General features: G+C 37.8%; 1 protein-coding gene and 1 pseudogene across 3 annotated transcripts in view; both read right to left on the minus strand.

Annotated features, from left to right (window-relative positions):
* Positions 1-444: 444 nt before the first annotated feature.
* On the minus strand, positions 445-9694 carry LOC107519439 (annotated as a pseudogene).
* Positions 9695-15888: 6194 nt separating this feature from the next.
* The window catches only part of CDKL4 (cyclin dependent kinase like 4), a 41081-nt gene continuing 29233 nt past the window's right edge, over positions 15889-27736 (minus strand). For all 3 annotated transcript variants that reach the window (XM_016142260.2, XM_016142261.2, XM_016142262.2), the window contains 3 exons: positions 27471-27527; positions 23800-23934; positions 15889-22311 (listed from right to left, as the gene is read on the minus strand). In XM_016142260.2, coding sequence (XP_015997746.1) covers positions 22210-22311; positions 23800-23934; positions 27471-27527 — 294 coding nt within the window. In that variant the 3' untranslated portion in view covers positions 15889-22209. The remainder of the gene's footprint in view (positions 22312-23799; positions 23935-27470; positions 27528-27736) is intronic.

Raw genomic sequence — 27736 nt, forward strand, 5'->3', positions numbered from 1 at the left:
GGGGATGGATGGGGCGGGGGTGGGGGGAAGTAGAAGGGATAAAGGGGGTCAAATATAGGTGGGTAGGGGGAGGGTGAAGTTGGTAAAGGGCGTCAAATATATGGTAGCTGAAGAAAATTGGACTTCGGGCGGTAAACACACAATAGAATATACAGATGTCAAATTATAATGTACACCTGAAAATTATATAACTGTATTAACCAATGTTACCCCCAATAAACTTAATAATAAAAAATAAAAAAATTTAAAAAATTAAAAAAAAGAAAAGGATCCTATTATTGTGACTTTTAAAAAAATTCAAACAATATAAATCATACCTTAAAAAAAAACCCTGCATATGTGCACACATGGAAAACTTGGAAAGATGATTTTCTAACATGTTAAAAACTCTTACAAATGAAGAGTTTTAATAGATTTTGAATATACTTGTTAAAAATAGGGATTTGATAACTTCTAACTAATCTGTATAAATAACTAATTGACCTCAAGGAAAATGGAAAACTTTCTAAACAAATTTCAACACAACATTTACACGATTGTTAGATAGGATTGAAAAATGAGTATTATGATTTAGTCTGTTTAGTGAAGAATATATTTCTACTTAGTGTTTTGAAGTATTTCTTTTTTAGCTTTGGTAGATTTTAAAAGAATATACTGAAAAAGACTGAACAGAGAACTAGACCTTTGCTTCATTGCAAAGTGCTAAATCAAAAATAATTGTGACATATTCAATTATACTGCTCTCACTAATTATCGTTATCACTAATAACGGTATTTTTAGTAAGAGCAATTTTTTTGTATCAATAATGAAAATAAATATTTTATAATGTATATGATTTAGCTTAGTGTGTAGAATCTATGCTAGGGAAATCTTAACATAGATGCAATAACTCCTATCTGCCCTTCCCCAAAATAGGATTTTAGATAATCATGTTTTTAATTGGAATTTTGATATTTTAGCCACCATTTCTATTGATGTGTCTGAATTTTATCATTTTTGTGGCAGGTACTTGTTTTAAAGAGTCTTACTTGAAGCACATTGTGTCTGCTTAAGGCTGTATGTAGTATTTAAATAATGCAGATACAGTCTAATGTAGCCTTGTTCTTATACTTAAGAAAAATAAATAGATAATGTCTAAGAAGGGCAATTATTAAACTAATTTCTATAAACATAATTTGGGCAAATAAAGGCCTCAGGTAAGAACTCGCCTCAAAATTGGTGGAGATTGGCTTGGTTGATGCAAAGGCAGACTTTAAATGGATCATTCCTATTTATTTATTAAACCTGGAAGGGCAGTAGGACATTTGACTCCTGGTTTTACTTTTGAGAGTGAGATTGGTTATTTTTATGCAAACATTGTAGAAAACTGATCATTGCGTGGTCAATAGTGCATTTCAGAGCTCTTGGAGAATATCATAGTCACTGGTCCAGTCTTCCTCATTTTAGAGATGAAGAAATGAGGTCTGTGGGCTGGGCTGATTCCCAGGTCTTTTGACTCCCTGACCAGTGCTCTTTTCTACTAAGCTACCAAAGGACATGAATAAGCATACACACACCTGGCAAAACATGTATAAAATGCTTATAATTGAAAGAATGCTAATTAAAACCAAAAGATACCATTTTTCATATAACAGATTGGCAAAGATGGGCACTTGAGCACTCAGCTGATCGATACCTGAAATTTCACAGAGAGAGATCTCTTCCTTTGGCTTAACATTTTGCCTCTTGTTAAACATGAAAAAAGAAAAGTAAAATGTTAAGCTTTACTAATCATTTACACCTCAGGAAGAATGAGAGCTTAGGCACCTTTCCTGGGAACACGGTTTCATTAGGGTAAAGGGAAAAAGGAAAATGGCTGTAGGTCCCCAGTGCCTTATGAGCATCAACGTGTTTGTGCGCAGATCGGTTTACTGGTGGCTGGCTCTGACAATTTGAGTCCATAATGGGATAGGTGCAGATGGTAAAGTTACTTGAAGAAAAATTCCCAGAAAAATATTTTTTGTCTTTCTTTTATTCTTCATAGTGGCATTTTGGTTTAGGGTTTATTTGGTGAGCATTCTTTCTTTCGTCTTTTTTAATGGAACCTATGAAGAGGTTCTGTTTCTGAGAGATGGTCACTGGAAACTGGAGATGAGTGTTGAGGTCATCACTTCTAAAGTTCCTTCCTTACACAGACCTGCGAAAGGAAGGCTCTGACAGGCATGAGATGATGCTGATAAATATTAGGTACCTTCTGGCCACATACCCAAATGGCAAATATGGAAAGCAAAAAGGCTCATATCTCAATTCCTTCAGATGTATGATTTCAGATGTATGATGCTTAATGTTTTTATACAAACCTTGCCTCATTCCAAAATGGATCTCAGGCAGCGCGAACCACTTGCTAACTACACTTAGCCCAGAGCTCTTACTTGCAGAGAGAGAGTTTGCCAGAGGACCAGGGTTATTTTTAGATTTTTATTTGTTTGTTTAGATTCTTGTATTATGTTATATAATTGCGAGATAAACCAATTAAGTTTATTATTATCATGAGCAATTTTATATTTGCATAACATTTTATAATTTACAGAGGACCTTAAAATCCTGTTTCATTTGGCTCCCAACAATCTCACAAACTAAGGAGGAAGGAACAGATGAGGAAACTAAAATTGGGAGACATCTAATCTCAAAGTTACCAAATGGCAGGTAGAACTAAGATTTAAACCAGGCTTCCTGATTCCGAGGCCCTGTTCCCTCTACTCTACCACACTGCCTCTCAATAAAAGCGAAGGGAAAAAAAAAATCATCATTCAAAGTAAGATACTAAATCCTCATCTACCTTATTGCTTTGAAGTGTTACTCAGCTCTTTCTGAGATTCCTCTGCTGCCCCAGGTCAGTCCGTGAATAGATTTCTTTTGTAACCTTCCCCTCTGGGTAAGTCCTCAAACAGCCATTTGTTACCTCACTTTACCCCATGCTGAGCTGACCACTCCACTGGCATCATGTGGTCTCTGCTATGAGCAGTAGCGAAGAAAGTTGGCTGTCCATCAAGATCTGAACACCTTCTTTCCACAAAAAATAGATGTAGCTGGGACATGCCTGCCCAACCAGAGAGCACACTGCCCAACCTCCTTTGCTCATACGTGTGTGACCAGATTCAACAGTGGAATGTGAACAAGGGCAATGTGGGAAAGTTCCATCTCTCCTACTTAACAGGAATTTTCTGGCCCTCAACTTTCCTCTTCTCCCTTCCTTTTGGCTTGAATGTTGATGACTACAATGACTTTGGAAGCTACGTATCAAGGGTGACAGAACACCCATCAAAATGAGTCTCCAGGTGTCTGTGTGGAGCAGAGATATCCACTTATCTGGAGCTCTCGCCTTGGACTGTTCTGTGACAGGTAGTTGGAACCACTGGATTTCGAAGTCTCCTTATTACAAATGTTTAGTTTTTTACTCCAGTGTGACCACTTTGGCTATTATCCCTTGACTTCTGTTCTTGGCTGCTCCATCACATCTGTATAAAAGCTCTTGAATTTCTCACTGCATGTCAATACCTGGCTATAATTTTTAATGAAGCTTTAAGAGAAAATTTGAGGCAGCAGCTTAGCAGATAAGTCTTCAGCGTTCACATCAGCCCCACCACACCCGCTTTATTGCTCGCCTGCTTTACCCCAAATGTGGCTTCACCCTGCAACGAAAGCACTTTAGGCCTTTCTTTATCTGATGTGAGGTTGGTCAATAGTAAGAATATCAATTTCTCTTTCGGGAAATCCTGTTTCCATTCACAGAGAGAAAAACAATGATAAATAGTATAATGTCAATATATTTCTCCATGTCTGAGTTATGAGTCATACGTAATACCATATATGAGACACCAAAAGCCTATGTTAGCTTAAACCAAGTTCAGGCTAGTCCTTTTTAAAGCTCTCTCTACTAAATGTTAAAATATCCCGAGGTCTAATCTCACATTAAGTTATCTTGTTATAGTTTGTCTTGACGTTTTCCTTTCTCTGAGTTCTGGAAATATTTATTTCCAATTTGTGGATAATAAAATATATCTAGAATGGCTTAGAGATAACTATGCATAACCTTTATGTTGTTTTTTTCAGGTATAATCACAATTCTTTTCGCTCAAGCCCTACCCCAAACCAAGAAATCTATCACTCTAATATGCCCCTTTATATACCCCTTTACTCCAGTATGATCACTTCAGCTATTACCCCTTAAGTTCTGCACTTAAGTTCTGAATGGGTAAAAAAAATAATGAATACTATTTTAATACATGGTTAATAAAATTGAAGGATAATGCCGTCAGAAATGGGTAACACTATCACTTTCCTTTCTAGAGGAAGAAGTCCCCTCAGGAGGCAATCCCCAGGGCTGTTTCACTGCTCTCTGCTGACACTGGACTTATTTACATAATCTGCTAAAGAGAGACAATTCAGCTCTGCTAAGAATAAACTACAAAGAGGAGAAGGTGGCTAGAAAGAGAAGAACAGGACCCAGCCACCCGTAGATGCTTTTTATGACTTCGCCTATCAGATGACCTGCTCTTCAGAAAAAGAGTGGGTGAGCTAGGTGGGAGAAAGGCTGGACGCTTATTCTCAAAACTCAAAAGATTGTAAGTGCTACTTTACGGGTCAAAAAAGGAACATAGAGAGAGGAAGAGAGTGGTTTCTAGAATACTGGCGATTTCCCCTTTGCTCTTTTATATGAGGTTGCGCCTTTTAAGCCGACCTATTGATAGGCTCCAGATTTTCTGCTGGAGTAGCTTCAAAAAACCCCAAAATGACAAAGAGAATGTGAGGGGAAGCCACAGCAGATGAAATATTTCAACAGGTCTATGAATGATGTCAAATGGTTGAGCAGAGGTTAAATGACAATGCAATGCGGAAAGAGCTACAGTCTGGAACAAGGGGATGGAGCTCTGGAGAAAGCTGATATGCCTTGAAGAACTTAGGAGAGGTGGCTTGGAAATGCTAGGTACAAAGAGGAAGTGAGTAAGACTGGGAGCTGAAAATAGTGGTTTCATTCTCATCTGCATGTGGAACAACCAGTCGTTCTCACCTGCCTTGCCCACCTGCCTCCTCCACATGACACACCAAACATCTGGCAACAAGTGTTTATTTCTCCTGCACCGCCCCCCCGACACGACACGAAACAGAGGATCTCTCGAATGGAATGATTTTATCATGATAGAACGAAGCCCCACATGGTGGCATTTAGGAATTCCAGCCTCCAGGGGGCCTCCTGTTATTCATGCTTCTGCGTAGTCGCCTCCCACACTGAATCTGGGCTGGTCCTGTGACTCAGTGGAAAGTGGCAGAAGTAACACCCTACCTGTTTTGGGCCTAGACGTGGCAGCTTCTGCTTTTATGCATTTTGGAGCCCAGGCAAACATGTAAGAAGTCCTGTTATGCTGATGGAGGCATTTTGTGCTGAGATCACATGGAGAGATAAAGACCCTGAGATCACACAGGGGAAAAGAGAGGCCTGGCTGGCCCAGCATCCCGCCTCAGCATCGCCTTCTAGTGAGAAGTCTGAGTGAATCCATCTTGGATGCTTCAGCCCCTCCACTATCTGACTGCAGCAGCATGAGATACCCCGAATGAGGCCAGCAGAAATAATCACCCTGCTGAGCTCCAGCTCACTCACAGAATTGTGACGGATAATAAAACTGCTGTTGTTTTCAGCCACTAAGGTTTGAGGCGGTTTGCTGTGCAGCAAAAGATAACTGAACCAGGCACATTTAAACTTCTTCTGTCAGGTCACCCACTTCCTGCTCAAGTTCCAGAATATCAATTCCAAAATTCCAAGGACTGCAGAGTCAGGGGGTGAGGACGACAGATAGGAAGACAGCAGGGAAAGAGAAGACAGCAAGATGTATGGTGGCTGCATAGAGGTGAGGTGGGAGTGAAAAGATCCCATTGGTCAAGGAGTCAAAGGTCTTTTATACCCATGAATGTCAAAATTCAAATGTGAAGTTTTTTGTCCCACTGTTATAAATGCCCTCTCTTATTTTCTCTCATCTTTAGTAAAGATTACTACCCACAAATTGCTTTATATGAGTAGAATTTTTACAAAAATAAGGAGCTAAATTCATGGCTGGATCATTCCTAGAGAAAAATTCAGAACTCCAAGGAGAAGGCTTCCTTCCATGTAGGTGGACTTCACTTGGCTTTGGCCTAGTGATTTGTCCTAGGCATGTGAGCAGATGCAACCAGCACCACCCCTGAAGAGAAGATTCTAGAGGCATTGCAAGTTTCTGCCAGGCCTTTTGTTTCTGTGGTGCCATGAGAAGGGCATATCCCCTACAAGAGCTACTCCTTTAGCTTGGGTCTCTAAATGAGAAGACACGTGAGCCTGTTCTCAAACCACAGGCTGGAGCAGAGCTGCAGCAGCCAAATCACAGCCACTGACCTATAACAGGGGCAGGAAATAAACATTTGTTGTTGTAAGCTACTAAGATTTTGAGGTTGTTAAGCAGCATAATCTAGTGAAAGCCAACTAACAGGAAGCCCAGGCTCTAAAAGCTTCCAGAGAGGATGAAAGAAATGTGGTAATTTGCAAAGGGTCCAAATCAATATCAGACCTACGATCCGCAATTCCAGGTTTTAGAGGGTGATGAAACCCTGTTTTCAAAGCTGAGACAAAATTATTAATGACTCTAAAATCTATAACTGATAAAACTATGAAGACATATCATATATGCAAGGATTTGGAAAGCCTATCATTCATGTGTTCCTAATGAAACAAAATAAACTATATATATGTTATTTTCATGCTACCAAAGTGAAAAGAAAAAAAAAAAACTCTTTCCTGTTAGTGAGTGTACAGGGAAATATGCAAGTTCATTAGTTTCTGGAGAATTAAGCAAAATATATCAAAGATCCTAACAATGTTCCCACCTTTTGATCTAGTAATTTCATGTGCAGTAATCTATTTAAAGGAAATTAGCATCAATGTAGGCAAAGATTCAGCTACTAAGATGTGGCACAAGGCATTATATATAATAGTAATAATTGGAAACAGCCTAATGTACACACTTGGCAATCATTAACTATGATGTAATATTTTAAAATTATTCCTTTAAATAATTCACGAGTGCCTTACAAAATTAAAAAAGATACACAAAGTTATTCAGTAAAAAATTAAACTTTTTCTACTCCTATCCTTTAGCCAGTTTTTTCCTTGAAGGCAACCGATATGAGATTCCCTTTCAAGCCTTCTAGAGACATTCTTCCCTCTGTGTGTGTGTGTGTGTGTGTGTGTGTGTGTGTGTGTGTGTGTGTGTGTGTGTTTCCTTTATGGTAGTGTACCATCCACACTGCTCTGCCCTTGGCTTTTTACACTGAATTCTTCTTAGAGATTGTTTAATATGAGCACAGAAGAACTACCTCATTCTTTTAAACCACCACAGAGTATTTAGCCATTTTGAGATGGTCACATTTGTGGGAGATTTCTAGGTGAACATTGAATAACATGAATAAGACATTCATGATTTTTTTAAGTGAAAAAGTAATAGCTAGCAGATTACAAATTGGTTGAGAGCCAGAGTTGCCTACAAGTCTACAAATAGTCTATTCCAAAGGCTTAGAACACATGAACACCTGAACACATGAAAGCTGGGCAGTTACCATCACAGATTCCTGGAATGACACATCCACTGTGCCCTTTGTCCTAGTGAGTTGGCTTTTGTAACCAGGGAAACAGCCCTCATTCATGATATAAAGAAATATTGGGGAGATAGTCCAGCTAAAGATAATGAGCAGGGTTATATTATTCTCTGGGTACTTAGTGATCTTTTCTTTTCTTTTTTTTCCAGTTTTATGACTTCTGACAATCAGCAGTTAGTTCTCATCCTCATTGTATGTAGGTTTTAAAAATGGTGACAGGTACATAGGTAACCAGTATATAGAGCTTGTTTGGTGGATCTTCATCCTCCTTATATTTTCCGGACAACCACACATAAACACCGTGAGAAATTTCTCATTCCTTTGGCCCAAACGGCTTTGCTGAGCCTGGTGTTAGTGTGCACACCTGGCCTTCTCACCCCTTTCAAGGCAAATTTCCAGATCTCTTTGAATGCCTGAGGGGCTTGCTTCCTGAAGCCCATTCCCTTGATGCACCTGTGGATGGATATTGATAGTATACTCTCGGGCTCACTACTTCCTGACGGCAGAATGACCCTTCTTCTCTCCACCCTTCTTTCTGGGAGCCATTCTGCTAGGCCCATGTTGGAAAGGCTGGTTGATCTTAACATGCTTTTCTCTTCCATGCTCACCTGTGATCCGGCCAGCACCACAGGAACATACAACGACAGACATACCCTGCTGCTTAAAGTCAAGCCAAGGGTGGACTTCACCATCATTTCCTTTGCTTGCTAATAACTGAGTTAGAACTATATTAGAGGAATGGACTAATCAGTAAGGGAAACCAGAGGTCTTTCAGTCCTGTAGAAACTATAAAACCAACCCTAATGGGAAAACTAGCTGGAGTCCCTGGGATCAGGCCTGAGAGGTTGGTCTGCCCTGGCCCAGCTGAGTTTTCCCTGTTGGCCACCCCCTGCCTGGATGCTGGACCCTCACTGGGAAGCAACGACCAGAAGGGAGGAGATTGAGTCAGGTCCTGATAGTTTGAAAAGCCTGCCGTAGCTGGAACCCTATCCGTAAGTGGTGTTCATATTGAAAAAAGCATCCTTTAAAAACAAACAAAAAAAATGTATTGTGGAATAGTTCTAGATTTACAGCAAAGGTGCACATATAGTACTGGCAATTCCTCACCCAGTTTCCCCTAATCGTACATTACTGTGGTACATTTGTTAAAACTCAGAAACCAACATTGGTACATTACATTAACTGAATCCCAGATTTTATTTGGGTTTCAGTAGTTTTTCTACAAATGCCCTTTTTCTGTACCAGTATCTAATCTGGGATCCTACATTGCATTTTTTTGTCTAGTCTCCTCAGTCTTCTCTGCTCTGTCAGAGTTTCTTAGTCTTACTCTGTCTTTCACAACCTTGACAGTTTTGAGGGGTATTGGTCAAGTATCTCGCAGACTGTCTGCCAGTTTGAGTTTGTCTGATATTGTTTTCTCACGATTACAATGGTGTTATGGGTTGTGAGAATGCCAGAGGTGAAGTATCCTTCTCTTCACATCAGATCAGGGGCTATATGATGTCAACATGACTGATCGTTGGTGATGTTAACTTGGATCACATTGGTAGGGGGTGTCTGCCAGGTTTCTCCATTCTAAAGTCACTACTTTTTCCCTTTTCATACTTTATTCTTTGGACCAGACTCATTAAGTCCAACCCTCACTCAAAGGCAGGGGAACTGAGCTCCACTTCTCAGAGAGAATAGTACCTACTATATTATTTGGAATTCTTCTGTAGGGAAGATTTGTCTTTCTCTCTCTTATTTACATATTTATTGAATTATTTATATGCAAAGGTCCTTTTAAATAAAAACAATAAATATACTTGTTTAAGTGAAGGTGTTGGGTCAGTACTTATGTTTTTAGCAAAGTTGACCATCCTCCTAATAAATGGGTGGAAGAACAAGGACTTTAAAAACTGACAGTTTCATCTCAGCTCTGTCACATAATAGCTATATTACTTAGGACAAGTTTCTTAATCTCTCCATTCAGTTTTCCTTTTTTGAAAATAGACATATTAAATACTAAAAATACTATTTTATAGAGGTGTAAATATTCAATTAGATACTTTAAACGCATAGCATAGGGACTAACAAATATTAGCTGCTATTTATTACATGATTTAATTTTATTAAATTAAAAAATATATTTGTACATATGCAGATGATTACATGCATACACATACACTCAGAATCAGTGGTTGATTGTATCCTTACTAATTTTTATTTTCTTCTCTGCATATTTGTATATCCTAAGTTCTCTATCATAAATATTAATCATTTTCCTAGTAAGAGAAAAAAATAATAAAAGTTACTTTCCAGAGTAATAATACCTGGCATTGCTAAAAGTGTGGGAAATGACCACTTTCTCATACCACTGCTGGGAAGGAAACTTGCTAAATCTTTCTGAGGAACGTCTTGGCAGTAAATACCAGAAACATTAAAATTTTGCAGACCATCTGACTAAGCAATTCCATTTCTAGCCATTTATCCAAATAAAAATGTTGTACAGTATATATGTACAAAGATTTACTCATACTAATATTCAGTATGGCAATTATAAAAGCAAAAAATGGTAATTGAATCCTACACATGAATTATGGTCCTGTGTAGTCAAAGGATCATTTGTAGCAGAGTGTTTAATGAAATTTTTTAAATGTTCATAATACTTTTAAGTGACAAAGGGGAGTTACAAAAATTATGGCCAATATAATTTTATTTTTGTAAAAGGCACACACACACAAACATGTACACAGAAAAAAGTTGTTTAAAAATTGTTTCTAAATGCCACAGTTATCACTGGGAAATTGAATCATGAGTGACTTCCTGTTTTCTTATTTAGGTTTATCTGTATTTTTCAGATTGCCTACAAGAAACCTAAATTATTTTTAGATGTAAAAAAAGCCAATACTATTTTTAACACTGTCGTCATTAGAAAATACAATGTATTATATAGAAGAGAATATAGTTAAAATTCTACCACTCAGGACTAATCATTATTAACAATACATAATGATAATGCTAGGATGAATATCTTTGATTTCAAGCCATTTCTGAGCTCATTATATTCTATAATAAAATCGAAGGGGAAGTCCTAGATCAATCGTGTGTATCAATCTTGTAGAATTCTGCTTGTAATGTATGCTTGGATGCTTATAGATAAAGAGTAACAGATTTAACTTTCTATTTCTTGATAAAAATTAACACGACTCCTTAGTTTGTGGCTTCTAATTTACTCAGTGAATCTCTTGTGGGAAAAATGTGTTTTCTTTGAAAATGTATTCCAGACTCTTATTTGAAAACAAATTTTTCGACCCCAATAGAAACTTCAAAACCTGGCCTAATGTGCTATAATAGAGAAATGGAGATAATAGATCAGTGTTCTTGACTCATCAAGCTAACGTGATGAGGGCTAATTCACTGGTGATATTCTGATATGGAATTAAGAAGAGAGACTATAAATAATAAAAATAAATTAAAATTAAAATGTCATCAATCCTAGGTTTTATCTTTTATTGTTTTTAAAAATTATTGGCTTGCTCTTTTTAAAAAGTCTGAGATGCAATTCACATATCATAAAATTCACCTTAAAATATGCAATTCAGTGGTTTTTAGTATTTCACAGACTGTACAACCGTCGCTACTATCTAATTTTAGAACACTTTCATCATTCTTGCTTTTGGAATTTACTTTCTCATTTTAGTTTATAGTTATTATACATAGAAGCTGCCTCAAATCCATTATCAAATAAAGCAGTGAAGATACACAAGTAGCTAAATTAACAAACATAGTTTTGATCAACTACTTAATCTGTGTTTAACATTCCTATGGGTCCTTTAACTTTCCAAGGCCTTGGCTTCCTTATCTGTAAAATCAGAAGTTTGGCATGATCTCACCAAGGACTCTCTAATTTAAATTCTATCTTTTTATGCAGAATTCACATGACTGTTCACATTTCATCATCATTTCAGTACTGTCACTTTGGTTTGAGCCAGGACTTGCATCTACAGAAGAGAATATACAGACGTCTTCATTTACTAATGTGACAGGATCTACCTGAAAAGAGACCAAACATCTTGCTACAGTTTGGGGCTAGCCATTTAGCAAAGGGCATTGTTTTTACATAGTTATTGTAACTAAGGTTGGCCTGAGATACCACACAGAGATGTAAGAATTTAGCGAAAACTGAAAATGCCCCAAAGAAGGGAACTTGGCGTCAGACAATGCTCACCACCTTTAAATGAAAGACGAGGTGAAAAATTTAGTGGAAATTTTGTGAAGATTTTAAAGCCAACTCTGCCACTTCCTGGCTACCTCTGAAGATTTCTTACTTGTTAAAAAAATATATATATATCTTTTCCCTACAGTGTTTGGGAGAGTATATGAGAGAGTATAAATAAAGCATCCAAAACAATGTCTGACATCGAATAAGGGCTCAATGTAATTTAGCTCCCTTGGATCAGTTAATCTACCAAGAACATAAAGGCCATCAGAAAAGAGATAATAATACATGTATATAAATGCATAATACACGCATAAATTGGTAAAACTGGATGAATTAAAAAGCCATAATTTGCCTCTATAATGCATCAATAATCTGTACTTCAATATAAATATATAAATTTATAATATAAATATGTAAATATATACATTACTTTATATTTAGAATATTGATTTAAAATATTTTTCCCTTTTCTTATATAAGGCTTGAGATTTCTACTATTATTTAATGCTTCTCTCTAGCTTTGTCAAATTTCCTAAAATATTCAACTGCTCTGGTCAGTAAAGGCTCCCTTACAAGTTTAGAAATTCTGAAAATTAAAAAAACAAAAACAAAAACTGCTTTGTGAATTTTTGCAAGATTGATGGTTAGAAAGTCGAGATAAAATAAAAATACTGTAAATAATGTTCTGGGATTTTACATCCTGAGACTGCCAGAAAATCTGGCAGTGTTGCTAGATGGAGTCTTCCTGGGCTCCTGGCCAAGAATTTACTTTAATCCTTAGGAATTGTACAATTTGAAAAGTGAAGTTTCAATTTCACTTGCACTTAAATAGCTAGTTCTTCAGCCGTGTGTATTTCCCTTTGTCGATGCTATTGATCAAAGGGCATGTTGTGCACTTAGTGGGCAAGAATGGTATTCTTCCTTTTTGGAGTGGTGTCCAGCTCAGCTATGGTGCGCCATCCTCTGTGGCGACAGGCAGATTAAAGTGCTTACTACAGAACAACAGCAACAACAAAACAAAACCACGCCCAGTGTTGAATAACATAAACCATCTTAAATATCTTTGGTTTGCTTAAAAACATGAAAGCTGGGCTCTTGCAAAGTAACTGCACCCCCAGGATTTTGCATTTTGCCACCATGGAGCCAGCTCTCTGCAGCAGACGGGATGGAGAAAAGGATGTCAGTGTAGATCTGGAAGGTGGAAGGACACAGAGCTCGTTCCTCGTGAAGCAGGCCGAGCACAGTCCCTAGCTAGGCCCCTTCTCTGTCCTCATCTCTCCCAACAATCTATGACAGACCTGAGAAGAGGAGGGTGGAAGAGGACGCAGGGACAAGAAAAGGTAGATGACAGTTTGTCATTTCACAAAATATCATAACTGGAAGGAAGGATCTTTAAAAACACTGAGCTTGACTACTCCTCATTAAAGACTGAGGGGCCAGAGGGAGAAGGGGACGTGCTTGACGCAGTGCAGTTAGTAGCAGAATTGGCTCTAAAATCCAGCCAAGGTATTGCCACTTCTCCACACTGCTTTGATGCCTGTTCTTTGTAAGAAACAGTGGTCAGGGCTGTAAACACATTTCCACCTCCATTTCTCACCTCTTGTGGTACCTTTCGTTCCCAGTCCCTAGAGAAAGGCCCAGTGTCGTCAGGTTGCCCTTCAGCCATCCAACAGCCTGCCGACCTCAGACCAAGGCTCCATTTTCTCAGCACACTGACGACGAACAGCTCTTGGGAAAGAGATTCCTTTAAACAAATTCACATAAAAATTCTAACTGCTACTTTATCTTCCTAATCTTCTCAGTAAGGTTACTTTGGAACCTAGATGAATTTCTAAATGTTAAATATTTAAGGCAGAATGAGGAAGGGATTTTTATCTCTTCTAGACCGGTCTGCCTGTCGGGCAAAATTAGTCATGGTCTTGCTCCATTTCAAGTCATAAACGGTTAGGGTCACAGGGAAAGGCAAACTGGTGAATACGAGGGTAAGGAGAATGAGGTCTTCTGTCCCAGGCGCAAAGCATCGCGAGAGGTCCTGCCATTAACACGGCAGAGTTCCCTGGAGTCGGGCACTAGCAGCCCGCATTCCCTTTGGAATCTGGAGATGGAAATGGAAGAACCCTTGAAACCAACTTGTGGCTAAAACCCCATGACTTATAGGGAACATTTGATAGAATCCATTTTGGTGAGGGACTTTTTTTTTTTTCTATATGGAATTACATTTAAGGAATAACAGAGTGTATGACACTTAAAGAGATGTCCATCTCCAAAAAAAAATACTTATTTTAGGGATTCATTTGAATTCCATCTAAGATTATTGTAAAGTTTAGTTTATATAAGATAGTATTGGTATTTTCCAAAGGGCTCTTATCTTAGACAAGATTAAATACAGTATGATATTCTCTAACCTGACAACTGCAGGTAGTAGAGAGAGAGAAGCAAATCCATAAGGAAGGAAATTGAATAATGGAGCAGGTGTTTGTCAGAGCAGAGTGTGAAGTGATGGGTATGCGGTGAAGGAAGAAACTGATGACAATAGGATAGGAATTCAAATCCAAGAAAAGTAGATATGTGGCTAGAAAAAAGAATTAGGAAAGTGGAAGGGAGGAACAGTGGAAAGGAGATCTTGAGATGGGGACTATTGCAGGGCAAGTGACAAATGCCATTCTTCCTCTAGCTGGCACTTCTGACAGTTCCTCTCCTTTTTTTTTTCTTTTTTTTTCTCACTGCAAGTATTTCTTAAAGATTAGGACTGACTTTTCTTCTCGCCCAGCACTTCCTCACTGTCTCAGGAATATAAATTGTTCACATGATTTCAATTGCTTGAATACACGGATTAAATTAGGACTTGCGTCTCTACCCTGGCTCTCTAGTTTTTTCTCTAGTTTAGTTTCCTACACCTAGTTACTCTGGACTGTTTAATGGACATGCTATTAAATTTGTTTTGTGTATTCCCAGACCTAAAATGCTTTTTCTTCAAAATTTAGTTTTATTTCTCCAGCCAACTCTTCTTTTTTTAAGAGTCAAAAGGAAAGTTTATTAGAAAGGGGGTAACACTCTAGAGATGGCAGAGAGTGAGAGGGACAGTGCAGGAAACAGTGAAAAACAGAGTAAAGGCACAGAGAAGGACCCAACTCTTTTCTCTGTGGTGATCCCAAGCCCTCAGGAAATCTCTTGGAATCATGGTCAGATTATTTCCTGATGCTGGTATTAGTGTTTTAGGTTTTCTGGTGAGGTCTTAATTGTGCCTCTCTGGTTAACTCCATTAGGCTGTTCTTTTTTGGGGGCTACTTATCCCACTAAAGACTTGTTTTCTTCTGTTTCTGCCCAGTACTTGGTAACCTGATAGTGTTTCCTACACAAGAAGCTAATATTTTAAAAAGTATTAATAAACTAAATTGGTATAAAGAGAAAAACTTGACATTTCTGTTTGCTGGAAGATAAGAGCAAAAACTACCAAATAGAAGATATGAACAGTTGAGTAGGATGAAGTCTCATGCTTCTTTGGGAGGAAACACTAACCACTGTATTAAAAAAAGTCTATGGCTTTCTTTCAAGGGACCACATATCAACTGTAGCTTTAATATATTCCGAAAGCTCTAGAGGGTAATAAAAGTAATAACATTTATATAGCTCTTATATTACAAAGCTTATTAACATAATTGTTTCATTTAATACTACATACAACCTCAGGTGTTAAAATTCTCATTTTAGGTGATATTCTCATTTTAGAGTTGAAGATGCTTATGACCTGTAAGTGGCAAAGCCAAAATCTAACCTCTGGTGGGACATCCTTCTAGTTGAGCAAGAAAGAGGGAAAGTGTGGAAAGACAATGACATTAGTCATCCTGAATACTCAAAGGTGCTAGAGACTGTTTTTATGAGACACTCTTTTCATGCAATTAGATGAGCCTTTTCCCTAAAAGCACACAAGATGATCCCTAGCTGAAGTCTGCTGAATGGGAGGATGAGTGAGGAGCACTGATTAAAAACATCCATCCACACTCCAATTGACTTTTTTTTGGGGGGGGGGGGGAGGGGGTTGTTAAAGGTAGAAAACTAACAGACTGGCATTTACCCAGTTATCTAACACAGATGTCAATATTTTTCTTGCAAAAGGAAGGAAGGTTCGTCTTAAGCCACTGCAAAGAAATCAAGTACAAGAATGTACTCATAGCGTTGGTAAACTACAATGTCTGGATTATTTCTTCATTTTGGTGTTTTAGATTTCCTGCATGGGGGCATTAACATATGTTTTCTAAGAAGGTGATATTTTCCTAGGAAGTATAGCAGTCTTGACTAAAATAAATAAGATCCATAGATAGAGGCCAGTGGGTAGCAGAGAAGAATGATTTTCAGATTCCCTAGAATGTATAGTTCTAGGATAAATAACATCAGACCCTAAGCCTTACTTTTAAGTGTACATATCATTTGAGAACTGGTAATACATGGTATACCATTTAAAAATATACTGTTCCAGTTATCTATCGCTACCTAACAAATCATGTCAAAATGTAGGTGACTTCAAACAGTAATGATTTATTATTTCTCATAATTCTGTGAGTTTACTGGGCTCAGCTGGGCAGTTATCTTGTTCTACTTGATGCTGGCTTGGGACACTCATTTGGCTACATTCAGCTGGTGGCTGCACTGAGTGGGAAGGTTTGAGAAAGCTCTGCCCTCATCACTGGCCCTTTGGTGGTCCTCCAGTGGCCTCTTTCTCTCCATGTGGTATCTTATTATCTGTAAGTTTAGCCTAAGCTTCTTTATAGCATGGTGTCTGGTTTCCCCAAAGAGAGAAAGCAGAAGTTACCTGGGCTTTCAAGGCCTTTGCCCAGGAATAGCACAGCGGCACCTCTGATGCATTCTATTTGTCTAAGGAAGTCACAGGTCACAAGGCAAGGAGAAGGGAGGGAGACTTCACCTTTTGACAAAAGGAGAGGCAAAGTATGATTGAAAAAGGCGTGCAGGATAGGAGAAATTGCTGCAGTCGTTGACAGAAATAATCTACTATACTCTTCCAAACATAAGCACCACTAAAAATAATGAAAGCAGAAAGGTTAGTTCAAAATAAAATGAAATGATTGAAACATTTAAATAATGACCTTAATTCATTATTTTAATAATTGTTTCTCTCTCTTTTGATCATTAGTTCAAGTTAGGGCCTGAGCATTTTCACCCTTTTAAACCTACAACCGAAAGTACTGTGATAGCCTGGAATGAAGGCTGCAAGAAAATTTCATTATCTTGTAGCTTAAGTACTGTCAAGAGTCAGAGAAATTTTTTTATGAATTGAAAGAAGAAGAATTTTACAGCCTCAAAACAAAGTTGTAAAGATGTTTTCAGGAATAAGCACTTAGTTGGTCAGAGTGGAAAAGATTTTGTTAGGTTTCCCATTTGTAAAACTTCCCAACACGAACCACAAAAAAAGGAATCGTCCTGTCAGCTGTTCAGATATTTCAACTGATGGAAAATTAAATAACAAGTTCTGGAATTTATATGAAGATGACAGTTGTTCTTACCTAAATACAAAGTGGTAGGCAATGGACTAACAGTTAAGTTGAACAGAAATAAAGAGACAGAACTATTTCTAACTTTTATTAAAATAAGCTAAAAAACATATTCGAATTAAGTTATATATACAAATATAAAGTCACCAAAGTATTTAATCCCATACTAAGGTTTTCTAACTACCTTAAGCTAAATTTTAAAAATATTATGTATTTATATAGTTAACATAAAACAACTAAAAAGGCTTTGTAGTGAATTGTTTCCAGTAGCATCAATTACCATTGTGCTAATTATCGACTGCTAATTAACATAGAGCTGTAATTTCATGTGATCTAAAATAGATCTGCTTCTATAGTAGTATGTTCTAAAATAATAAGTAGACACATAACATCTTCAATGTGACAATATTGAGAGATATGGTCAGTGACTAGTGTTCACAACAGAAAACTTTTAACTTTTTAAATACAAGTCATTTATATGCCTGTTAAGTAGGGTAACCAATTCTCAGCTTGAGTAAATTATAGGTTAAATATAAAGTTGACTGAGCCCAAGTCCCTGCTGCTGAAACATAAAACAATATAATTCAAATATATTTGTAAAATTTCATTAAGTTATCATTTACAGAAACTACTAAAAGTTTTACTCAAGTTAGAAATATACCAAATGTTCTTTGCCTTAATGGTTATCTTAATTAATATTTCACAGCATATGTGTCATTTCCAAGCTAGAGTTAGATTAAAACATTGAAGAATATTACACATTTTTTAGCATTTTAAAAGTACACCCATTTTATTTACATTAAAATCTAGTGATAATTAGCTTTAAAAATCCACTTTAATTTATATTTAACCTCCACTAGATGGTTCTTTGAAAAGTACTATTGACTTGATGGAACTAGCAGGGAGTAGTAGTGTGTGTCCGTGTGTGTGTCAAAGAAATCAAGCAAGAAAGAGACGAGAGAGAGAAAGAAAGAGAGATCTCCTAGCTCCTGGCTAGATCATAAACACCAAAATTTATCTTGGTATTGTTAACGAAAAACAACCTCTAGAAAGCCTCTGCTAGTAGAAGATACATCACACCGCGTGCTGCAGAGGATCACAGAACTTTAGAGCTGAAGGAGAGCCTAAGATCGTCTAGCTTCTCTACTCTCTTATAAATGAGAAAATGAAGGCACAGAAAAGTTAAATGTCGTGACAAGGCCACACAGAGTTGCGAGCCAGGCCAGGAAACCTGTGTTCTAACTTCCAGACCAAATAATATTTCTATTATTCTCTACACTATCACTCTTAAAGACTTTTAGTCATCTATTAAAACAAGAATGAAGTTGTTGAGTTATTGATTTTAATCAAAGACAACCACATATATCCCGAGAATATTAACTTGTAAGTGACATTTCATCTTTATGTCTTAACTACATGCATTTAAAAACCTATTTGTTATTTAGCTTACAGCTTACGTTGACTCAATTTTTTTAAGATTTTACTGTTTGTGGAATTCTAGGATCATTCCTCTTCCAGTAGTATGTTTTAATTTAAAAAAAATTGAAGCGAGGGGAGAATTCTGTGCCATTTGTTCTAAAACCATGATTTGAAATCATTGGTGGTCGCGAATGAATAAGAAAGTACTGTCTTTTTGAAAAAAAAACTGCAATTCTATGCAAGTAAGCTAAAGAACCATAAAACATCTTCACAATTGAAATTTTTTTCAAAATAACTGTCTTATGTCTGGTAGTTTGAGAAATCTTCACAAGCAACGATGAGCAGTGAGACAGCTCACTTAGAACGAACACCTGCTTCCCACTCACCTCTTCATTCCCTGCCTCGGTGCTTCGTTTTTAACCCTAACTCAAAGCATTCAAAAGCCTCTTGAAAACAACTTTTCAATGATTCAGTCTAGTTAAAATAATCTTCAAAAAGCGACCCCCTAAAAGGGCTTTGTGGTTGGGGCAATTTGGAACAATTACTACATTCACATAGCACCAGGACTGAAATGGAGGCCAAAGATAGAGTCCAAGCAAATAGGATTACAGGGCTGATACAGGTCTAATTAAATGTGTGCTTTTTTTTTTTTTCCTATGGTGTATTTTCTTCTTCCTCAAGCAGCAGGAGTACTAAGAAGAAGTTGAGTCTGAATTTTTAATTCTCTCTAAAGTGCTCTGCAAAAACAAACAAACTAACTAAACTAAACTGCTTGGAGATTCTCAGGCACGTGTGTGGAAAGTTGGAGGAAACCAGGGTGCAAAGAGGTAAGGCTGAGGTAGAGAAAAGGGAGAATTCAGGTGGTGTCACTCACTATGGCAGTATGATACTTGGACAGCGCCAAAATGGAGCTATATAAATAAATTAAAAAGCTGACACGAGTGACGCAAGTCCCAGGTAAATCAGAAACTATACAAGGCTGTGAAGGAAACGCATGGTCACAGAATTGTGTGGGCTTCTGTGAGGATCCTGGGGCAAGACTACTTGCTGAGGATAAGTTTTACAAGTCATTACTTAAATTGGGTACTAGACATTGAAGTGCAACTGTCTTCCATGTGGCTGAGAAATGCAAAAAAAAAAAAAAAAAAAAATCTGGGTAGTACAGACATGAGAAACATGCACTGAAAACAGGAGTTGCAGTTTGAGATCTGTGCACCTGTGTGATTCAGGCAGCAGCAGTGCTATGTGGCCTGGGGCACCCAGGGAAGTCGGGTATGCAAATGCCATCAGAAGAGTATTTTTCTTCCTGGTAATATGCCTGCTCAGAACATTTTTCTAAGCACTAAATGTGGATGCTTTCTCTTCTCCAGTGATACCTAAATGATAGGTCTGTCTAAGGGAAAACAATTGTAAAATGCTAGTTCGAATTCATTCTTAAATGTGAGCAAAAGTAAGGGAAGACAGTCACCCTACTGACTCCTGCCAAAAACTCTATTGTTGTTTGAGGCACAATTACCATTAAGAAAAATGGGTAATGGAGTCTTGTGCTGTCTTCTTATTTCTGAATGTGTGTGTGTTATTAAATATATAAGATACACACTTAGGAGAACTGGAGCAGCATGACTGGTTTGGCAATAAGAAGGTTTACATGATAAAAAAAATATGAAGGCTAAAAATAAATCTTTCAGCAATGTTCCCTTTGATCTTTTATTTCTCATTTTCCTGGTACCTGTGGTATCACCTTATTAAAAATGCAAGAAACATACAATTCTGAAGAGGCACATTCTTGATAAGATGAAAATAAGTCCCTAGCAGCTTATATTCATACTCGGAATGTTAAATGGCCAAATAAGCCCACTTATTCCAGTGTCATTCCAGTAAGCGAGGAATTACTGCTTAGATGCCATAATTCCTTCGTGAAGAGAAACTCCCTAATAACTGAATGAGAGTCTCTGGAAGTTTCCATAGCCAGGTTTATGAGTGCAATAAACATTTAGAGATGAACATAAGGTGTTACTGTGTTTTCTTAAAAACAATTTATGCTTGCTGTCTTGGTACCAGACACAAGACATTTTTGGAATTATGTATATTTGGAGAAATTGACATTGTTCAGGTGAGCGCACCAAGCCCAGGAGCAGAAAAGAGTTAATGAAATAATATTTATTGATAGAAACACGACTATTTTGTGTCTTTATGCTAGACAGTGATGGACAGCCCCATGCTATTATTTCACATGAATTCCTTGTTAACAAAGTAAAAGTACTTTAGACATTCTGCATCATTCTTAGATGTCCAGGATACAAAGCATCTATCATGGTGCTTCAGAATTTATAATGATAAATATTGTATATATATGTAAATATGTATGTACATAGGTAGGTTTGTCTGTCAAATTTACTTGGGAAAATATTCCAATATAAGTTGGGCGCACCTATTGAGGTGTTTTGTTTGTTTACTTCTTTTTTTGGTAAGAGAAACAAAATGAAGTTAAGTGAAAGATTATCTTCCTGTTCTCAGAAACGTTTACATACCTGACTTGATCACGAAGCATAGGTTTAGGGCTGCACAGATTCATAGAGGCTGTGGATGCAAATGTTTGGAAGAGACTGTTGACAATAAACCATTTAGAAAATACACCCATGAAGATAGGTTTATGTACTGAGATGATTTTGTCATGAGGAGAAAAGGGTTAAGAGACTGTGATGTATCGAAGGACAGCAGTAGAGTCAGCAGTCAGTTATCCTCGGATCTTATGAGAATGGTATTCCTTGTGGTTCATCCACTATTGGCTATGTAAATGTATGGAATCTTCTCTAGCTAGCTTTAAAAATAGAATTGTCAATGTCTCATGAGACAGAGAAAGTAGAGCCTGCCCTTGAATCAAGAAATAAGCCTAGATGACATTTCAAGGTTTCTTTTCTACACCAATATAAAAACACAGAATAAAATACCAGCATTACTCAACAGAATTACAATAAGAGTGAATTAAAATGCAGAAATATAATGTTATTCCTTACACAAACAACAAATCAAACAGACAAGCTGATTGCTCTAAGACATTATGTGATTAACTGAAGAAAGATGAAAAACATAAATCTTTTTCATAAATCAAAGTATAAGCCCACAAATTCTCAATATAAATTGCCTCAAGAGGGGCGGCTCTGATGAAATTGAAAACGTCTCCTCCATATGTGCAGTTTCAGACTTTATAACATTTAAAGAAAATGTTCTAAAAGATAAAGTTGGCATGTAAAAAGCATGGGCAGAGGAATCAGTAATGATCAGAGCAAAACAATTCTAGAAAGGCATCTTAATTTTCATATGGCTCATTTGCATTTGAAATACTGAGAATTCCTATCTCTCTTGTACAAAAAAAATGTGTACATATTAAATTACTTTCCACTTAAAAGAACATTTTCCTAAATGTTTGGAAGATGATCAAATTTTAACTGGAGGACTTGTTTTCTTCCATCAGGTGTGGGGGAGATGTGGCTTCCTGGTATGAGAGGCAACAGTTGATTCTATTAGCAGAACAAGACAAAAATGAGAAAGTAAATTGAAAACAATTCCTATTGGTACGGTTTGATTTAAGGGTGGTAAAAAAAAAAAGGATACGTAACGGTACAAAGATGTCAAAAGACATCAATTAAAATTAAGCAGGGTTACCTTTCCAAAAATTGTGATATTCTGATACTTGAACATTAGGTTCTATTACTTATTCTAGGATACCCTTCGAGGCGAGAATGGGAGAACGTGAATCAGGGGCCAGGAGGCAGGCTGGGGCGCTGCCGCTGTCCACCCTCACAGGCCAACGGTAAGGGGACAGTGTTTTTACACACGATTCACACTGTATTTCAGATTGTTGCTTCAGACTTAACCCCGATCTTTTGGTTACTTAAGTAAACCGTACTGGGCTTAACTAACAAACACGTAACCAACAGTAAAAGGTAAAATGGTCTGTGTAATAAGAATTTGGGGACCCAGAGATTTTGGACACACAAAAGTCATCCTAACATTTCTTCTTATTGGTTAGTTTGATCTTTCTCTCCCAATAAACTTCTATTTTTATCTATCAAACAGTTGAAAAAAAAAAAAAAAGACGGACCGCCTTCTTCCTTTTTTGGGACATGTTTGTGAGAAGATAAATGACCAAAAAGTAGATCGAAGGTAGAAGATTATGCAAACAGAAATGGGATGATGATCTCTCTCTCACAAATTAAAAGTTACCATCTTGGCTTACTAATAAGTAGTGCTCGTCGATTTATTTATTTGGATCATGTTTATTAGTACTTTCTAAATGACAGATATTGTTTAAGCTGCTGAGGATACAAGATGAAGGGGAAAAAAACCCAAACAAACTTATTTCCATGGAGTTCATGTTTTAACTTCAAAGTTTTCTGAAAGCAGGTAAAGAGTAATAGCCTAATGAACTGCAGAATCAATGTTTTTCATCATATTCACCATATTTTCCTGCAATACTGGCACATCTGAGGATAGAATGTGGTTCCCAGGTCTCTGAATTTTATCCTTTGTATCTGGCCAGAGGTGTCCTTAGCTTCCAGAAAAAAAATCTAAGAAAGGCAGACTTAGGTGCCTGTGCTAGCTGGAAAGATGTAAGAGTCAAGTTTCCTTTATTGAGCATCTGGAAGATACAGAAAGGTACTGGGATTGCTCTGCAGTGCAGGTTAAACTTAGTCCTGTTCCAATGAGAGTTTTATGAAGCCGTTGTGTTTTGGGTGCATGATCTGGTGGGTGGGATAGTCAGTAAGTATAACAAAAGAGTTGTGCGATAATTTGATTTAAGTGTTTTTAGAATAAGATTTTGTAACAACCTGGATGTTTTCATAATTTTATGATTTTATTACATCGATCATCAGTATTAAGTAAATAAATGCAACTAAACCAGTGCAAAGATAAGGTCTCAGTGTCCACCCAGTCTCACTTCGAAAGGTAGAAAAAAGAAAAAAAAAAATCATTTTATAGCACTTTTAACTTTTGAATGGAGGTACCTGCTGACGTCTTCTGTTTCTTCCTTCATTACGTGCTTTTCTTTTAATTTGGTCCTCTTGGAAAGAATCAAAGTAGGGGCTCTCCAAGAGTTGGGCACATGTTAACCTGTCATCCGGATTCATCTTCAGACACTCCTTTGGAAGAAAAGCAAAGATGTTAAAAGAGGGGACTTTTTTGTTACTGTGCCCAAAACTCTGAATACCAACTTGATAGAAAAAATATGAGTACAGAAATTCTTTCAGTTTGTATATTACCAGTACTTGTTCATAACTGTGGCAGTCTATCTCTTCATCGCTTCATTCTGCTTCTGCCTCCATCATTCCACTTAAGTGGCTATGTTAGTCACACCTACGATCTCTACTTCCACATCTTTAATGTTTTTGCGTCCTCATCTCAATCATGTTAGATAGTGCTAACCACGTCCTTCTTATAACTCTTCCTTTGGCTTCTCTGATGGCTTTCATCCTCCTATTTCCTGGCCATTTCTTGGCAAATCAACCTTTCCTAGTTTACCTTCTTTTCCACAATGGTTGCAAGAAATTCCGCAAGGCTCAATCCTAGGTTCCCCTTTCTTTTCCTCTGTTCTAAATTTCTAGCTAATCTTACTGATGCTCAATGGCTTCAATAGTCAATGTTTACCAGAGACTTCCACATGTGTATTTCTGGTCCAGACCTCTCTTTTGAACTCCAGACCCACATTGCAGTGGCCTACTTAATATCCTGCTTTGTCTCCAGGGCACTGTTATGGGTTGAACAGTCCACCCCTCCTCCTGATATTTGTTGAAGTCCTCACCCCCAAAATCTCCTAATGTGACTTATTTGGAAATAGAGTTTCTGCAGATATAATTAGTTAACATGAGATCATCCTGGAGTAGGGTGGGACCTATTCCAATGATTGGTGTCCTTATAAGAAGAGAGAAGACAATGCAAAGACAGACACACAGAGCATACACCATGTGAAGACAGAGGCAGAGATTGGCATTTTGCTGCCACAAGCCCAGGGATGTCTGGGACTCTCAGAAGCTGGAAGAGGCCAGGAAGGATCCTTCCCTAGAAGCTTTGGAAAAAGCATGGCCCAGCCAACACCTCGGTTTTAGATTGCTAGTCTCCACAACTGTGAGAATAAACTGTTGTTTTCAGCCACCCTGTTTCTGGTACTTAGCTATAACAGCCCTAGGAATCTAATAGAGGTACCTCTCCTCTTTGCCACCCTCCTCTACTTCACTCTCCAGGGCTGAATCATCATCAGTTTAATTTGCAATTATATCTTAATTCATTCACTTCTTTGTATTCAATTACTTTCAGTCTATTGAAATCTAGTCAATCACTAAATACCTATGGATTTTTTTTTAAAAGAGCATTTTTAGATTCTAAGAAGAGATTGTTAAAGATGAACTCCTCCATAGGACCTGGGCTGGAACAACATCCTGCTCGGTTATTTTAGTTCAAATTTCACAGAAAGCTCTTCAACAAAATTTCCAATAGTCTACAGTCTTCTTCTTGATGACCAGATAAAACTGCCATAGTGATAGGATACTTATGGCTATAAAACTAATGAGTAATAAAAAATATGTATATACTACACCCATTGTCTCATTTAAAACCTAATGAAGAGAACACAAAATATCTACCATATATTGGCCGCTGCATGCCACCACTGTCCTTGGCACTGTCATGGGCTGGCACTTCACCTACTTGAGCAATTCCCTACAGATTATGACCCAGTCTCACAGCATAACTACCTGTTAAGGTAGCTGGCAATTATTTGTTGTTAAATATGTCTGATTTGCTATTAATGAAAGAAAGCCTGCCTTTATCTACCATGGGGCAGGTGTCTAGAACCCAAGGGATAGCACGATCCTTGATGCACTTAGAGTTCTTGGGTCTCAGGTCTAACATTATGGGTCTAAATCAAATATTTAAGTGACAAAACTATCTTCACCCAGAACCTTGGGCAGGTCAGCAGGGCACTTCAGCTTTGGAGATGAGGACAGAGAGTCTATTCTATACCTTGGGAGTTTTCACGCCCTGGAGGTGCTGTCTAGGAAGCTTTCCTTTCTGATTAGTTGGAGGAGAAACCAGAGAAAGGCTTGGGCTCCACCTGAGAATGGGTTGGGCTTGCAGTGCTTGACATCTTCCTCCATCTCCCTCTGCCTTGGGTTTTGTTAAGTTGTAGGTCATCAGAACCGCCTGTCCAGAACAAGGTCAGAAAATTGGGCTTCCAGGAGAAGGCCTGCAGAGTGCTGGGTTAAGGCAGGTTGGAGTACTGAGACAGGAAGAAGGCAGCTGAGGTCGAGTGGAGTAGTGGTAAGGGCAGTCTGGGAGTGCAGAGGTATCAGGCTCCAAATCTCAGGAGGACTCAGACTGAAGGAATCCAGCACCCTGGATAGCGCCTTGGCGTCAACTGGCTCTACAAAGGCTGGTCTACAAAGTTCACTCTAAATCATCCAGACAGCTCTTCCTTCTAGATCAGAGGAATTTCAAACTGAGCTGCGTATCATAATCACCTAGGGGGATGTTTAATGATACAAATTCCAAGGTCCTATATATAGAGATTCTGTTCCGTAATCTGAGGTTTGATATTGGAATGTGTGTGTTTAACAAGCTCCCAGATCGTTCTGATGAACGGTATGGAAACCACAGCTATGAGCAGAACTAGCTGATTGTTAAAGACACATACATACCCTTACTGCTGTCTCCAGTCTTATCCCCTTTGGGCTTTCAGTATTCACTTTGGATGGAAGAGTCACGTCTAGCATGGCCTCGGTTGGTCAAGCAGGAATGGCAGACTGGTCATAGGTGAGTTTCTTCTACTTTTTATTAGAATTTGTCCTTTGTTTGACTACTTCTTTTGGGACTGGTGCAGGGGCTATATATGGTGTCTACCTGGCTCTGACTTTGCCTGGTTTACTAATTTTTTTAAAAGAATAACTAAAAATTTTATTTAACACCATATCTAAATGTTATCAGTTCAATACGTAACTAATATTTTAAATTGTTAATGGAATATTTTATACTGTTCCCCCCCTCCTTTTGAATTCTTTCCCCCCGTCACCCACTTCCACCCCTGACCTATGGATGCTGCCGTTTCCCCCTCAACAACTGGATCTCTGAAGGAGGGGTGTCTCCTCCCACACACTCGCAGAGTGCACCTGGGTCCTGGCGCACCCGGGGTATGGTCTGTGGCTCCACCTGGGGCATGAACACAGGACCTTCCACATGTAAAGCAGACATGCTAACCACTACACTATGGAGCCACCCCCTTTAACCTGTTTATAGTGATTTTCATAGAAATCTAGTACATCTGAATTCAAATTAGCCCTATTTCAAGTGCTCAACAGTAACACATAGTGGCTATTATATTGGACAGTACAGTTCTAGACTTTCAAACTTAAGGAGTGTATTCATCCTCATAATTTCCATAGTCTGAATATACTAACTTATTTAAATTACCTAATGGATGCAAAAGAAGTAATGGTGTTCATCACAGCAAACCGTAATTATACTCTTTCATCTTCTACTCATTTTAGTGGGTATGCTAGAAAGATTACTGCTTCAGTGGCTACATCTTACTTCACATTATTTGCCCTGCTGTCCATCCCTCCCAGAGTTATCAGCTTCAGTCAGTACAATTTGCAGTCAGTAATGGTTATAACTGATTTTTGAGTACCTTCATGAAATTCAAAGCCACGGGATGAGCATCTGAGAACTTTTCTTCAAGAGTTTCCTAGAAAACAAAGTAAAGAATTTCAATGTTACAAAATAACAAAGTAATGTTTATTAGTAATAAGAACGCTTTGAAGAAAGGCCTGTACTAGGTTAGATAATTTCTTGAAAAAATTTTTAAATCATATTTTACATAATTTTACACCATGTAAAGATTTGAAAGACAGAAAACAGAGTTATTTTCTTAATTTCACAATGTCTTGCAATTGA

This window comes from Rousettus aegyptiacus, unplaced genomic scaffold, assembly GCF_014176215.1.
Source record: "Rousettus aegyptiacus isolate mRouAeg1 unplaced genomic scaffold, mRouAeg1.p scaffold_m13_p_7, whole genome shotgun sequence".
In the NCBI taxonomy this organism is placed as follows: Eukaryota; Metazoa; Chordata; class Mammalia; order Chiroptera; family Pteropodidae; genus Rousettus; species Rousettus aegyptiacus.